Source organism: Citrus sinensis, chromosome 9, assembly GCF_022201045.2.
Source record: "Citrus sinensis cultivar Valencia sweet orange chromosome 9, DVS_A1.0, whole genome shotgun sequence".
NCBI classification, from domain to species: domain Eukaryota; kingdom Viridiplantae; phylum Streptophyta; class Magnoliopsida; order Sapindales; family Rutaceae; genus Citrus; species Citrus sinensis.
In genome coordinates, this window is record NC_068564.1 from 8,403,633 (window position 1) to 8,407,070 (window position 3,438).

The window sequence follows — 3,438 nt, forward strand, 5'->3', positions numbered from 1 at the left end:
ATCAAAGGTCTATACAGTCACTTTAATCAACAAAGTACCCAGTACAGTTCAAGAAGCTCTTAGTGATCAAAATTGGCATCAAGCCATGAGAGATGAGTATTAAGCCTTGATAAAGAATAAACTTGGTCATTGGTACCATTTTCAAATGCATATAAGGTGGTTGACAGCAAATGAGTGTTCAGAATCAAGCAAAATACTGATGGAAGCATAGCTAAATACAAGGTCAAGTTAGTTGCAAAAGGTTTTCAACAGGCTGAAGGTGTGGATTATTTTAAGACTTTTAGTCCGGTTGTAAAGGCTTCCACAATAAAGGTTGTTTTAAGTTTGGCTGTAATGCATAAATGGAAAATAAGGCAAGTGGATGTGAATAATGTCTTTTTGAATGGGAATTAACAAAAGATGTCTACATGTATCAACCTGAAGAATTTGTTGATTAGCAAAAACTCAATTATATATGTAAGCTGTAGAAGGCCTTGTATGGCTTGAAACAAACTCTTAGAGCTTGGTATGACAAGCTTAAGAGCTGTCTGATTGCTAATTGGGGGTTTCAGAATTCTGAAGCCGATACCTCTATTTTCTTCAAAGAAATGCAGGGTTCACTAATCTATGTTAATGACATCCTAATCACAGGACCTGATAGCAGAGAGCTGGAGAAATTCATCTTGGAATTCAGTATGACTTTTGCTTTAAAGGACTTGGGAATACTGTCATATTTTCTTGGGATAGAAGTTTCTTATATTGAAGACTATATCTATCTATCTTAGAAGAAATATATCAAGGATTTGTTATCCAAGGCTAATATGCTAAATTGTAAAGAATGTGACACTCCTATAGTTACTGGATCAAAGCTTCATAAAGAAGTGAAAGGTAATTTGGGTCAGTATATTGAGGATGCAACAAGCTATAGAAGCTTAGTTGGAGGATTACAATATCTGGTATTAACTAGACTAGAGATAGCATTTGCTGTGCATAAATTGAGTCAATATGTGATAGCTCCAACACTGCAGCATGTAATGACTTGCAAGAGGGTTCTCAGATACTTAAAGGAAATTGCAAACTATGGATTGAAGTTTTCAGCTGGTGGGGAAATGAAAATCACAAGCTTTACAGATGCAGACTGGGCATGTGATATTGATAATAGAAAATCAATAGGAGTATATTGCATTTATTTTGGAAACAATCTAGTTTCATGGTCATCCAAGAAACAGTCTGTAGTTACACGGTCCAGTGCAGAGAGTGAATATCAAGCTCTGGCTTCTGCAAGTGCAGAGATAACATGGTTGCAGTCATTATTCGGTGAACTTAACATCAAATGCACTTCATTACCTATTATCTGGTGTGATAATATGAGTGCAACATAGTTGGCCAAGAATCCAGTCTATCATTCAAAAACTAAACACATTAAACTGGATATGCATTTTATTGGGTACAAAGTATTGGCAAAGGAATTGGACATTAACTATATTCCCAGTGAGGAACAAATTGCTGATATTTTGACAAAGTCTCTGACATTCATCCATTTCAACTATTTCAGAGCCAAACTCAATGTGCAACCATGCTCCTTGAGTTTGAGGGGGGCTGTTAAGGAAGCACATAATGTATGGAAGCATGTTGCACACGTGTGAGTAGAATCTGAAATACTAATTAGGCAACCAAAGAGGGGGGTGAATTAAGATTTTAAAACTTAAGCTAAATAAAACACACAACAATTCAATCTATTCCCTTAATGAAATCAAAAATAATAAATTTAATAAAGCACAATAATAAAATAGTAAGGAAAGAGAGAGCAAACATAATGATTTTTACGTGGTTCGGCAATCCCCCGCCTAAGTCCGCGCCTCCAAGCTCACCCGGCTTGAGGATTTCACTATCCAAACCTCCCAAGGCTTCAAGTTCTTTACAATTGACTTCCAAAGTGTCAATAAACATTTACAACCAAGAGATTATCTTTTAATCTTTTTACTCAAATGTTTCTCACACTTAAACACTTACAAATTTGATGATCAAATAAAGATTACAATAATGAACTCTCTTTTAGAGTAAATGTACAAATGATAGCACAATAAAGATTTAATCTATGATGATTTTCAAATTTGAAAGCTCAAAATATGTTCTTTTCGGTTGTTTATGCTTGCAAGAGTCTTAAATTCAAAGTTGGAGTTTAGTTTTTATAGTTAAAGCCCGAAAACTAGCCGTTATGGGTAAATTCCAGCGAGCAAGCGGCTAGCCACTTAATTTAGTCGGCTGCCTGCTTTAGAACAGTAAAGTTACCGTTAAATTTAAATTTTGCTACAGTAGTACTATTCACAAAATTACATTTTTGCCCGAACTTTTTGTAATTATACTATGGCCCAAAGCGTCATAGAACTTTGCAAATAAGTCAAATTTCAGAATTTCTAAATAATACTTGTTATTCACAAAATTTTTTGAAAATGTGACATGGCCCAATACATGATAATATTTTTCAAAATAGTCCTTTTCAAAATTTAACATAATACTTATAAATTTTAAAGATTTCAAAACATTTTCAATTTAGTCCAAAATTTGAAATGTGAAGTTTTCCTCAGCAGCTAGCCACTAACTCTCTGTCCACTTATGATATTTACACTCAGACCCTCAAACTTTCATAAATTATAGTATGGCCCAATATGTTTCAAATGTTTGCAAATAAGTCCAAATCCAGAATTCAAGAAAAATACTTATTAAAATCAAATATGGCAAAACTTTTTTTATTTTAGTCCAAATTACTCAAATCCAAAAAATACTTTATCTTAAAAAATATAGAATCTTTTGGTTTATGAAAAGTAATGATTTAAATAAAATCTTAAGCTTCTCAAATGTTAAACCATTCATCAATTAAATCATACCGGTTTTACAAGAATTTATCGCAATAATTAATATGTTGAGCTCTAAACTTTATTCTTGATTGTGTCGTTATCCGTCGAGTGTCTTGAACTTGATTTCACTTGTATAAACATTATCCTTCAAGAACTAGTGAACTTGTGAAATACAATATTTATTATATCACTTTAGACACATGTTTATTATCATAAAAATTACAATATGTGTAATCTTTTAGGCTAAAAGAATCCAGTTAGCTGAATTAGTTGAAGAATGTAATGTCAGCTCAGCAGAAGTTAGTTAAGCACACTAAGATTCTGTTTTAGTTTGTTTTTCTCTTCTGTTAGCTTAAGAAAAACAAACTGAATATAAATAAGTACATTTTGTAATCATTCTGTAATTAGAGAGAGAAATAAAAATAAGAAATTCCAAAAGCCTCTTTACAATTTTCTTAGCAATAAAAACACATTTTCTTGATAACCAAACAAATTGATCATTGAAATTTCAAGCTTTCAAATAATGAGGGTGATGAATTTCAAATATTTTTACGACACATATGTGATGCAAACATAATGCTATTAAAAGGATATCGGTCTT

At 32.4% G+C, this 3,438-nt stretch overlaps 1 protein-coding gene across 1 annotated transcript; it reads left to right on the top strand.

Annotated features, from left to right (window-relative positions):
• The first annotated feature begins 800 nt into the window (after positions 1–800).
• LOC112496129 (secreted RxLR effector protein 161-like) lies at positions 801–1,361 on the top strand. The gene has a single exon (XM_052433966.1). The coding sequence runs from the start codon at positions 801–803 to the stop codon at positions 1,359–1,361; it is 561 nt and encodes a 186-aa protein (XP_052289926.1).
• Positions 1,362–3,438: the final 2,077 nt, after the last annotated feature.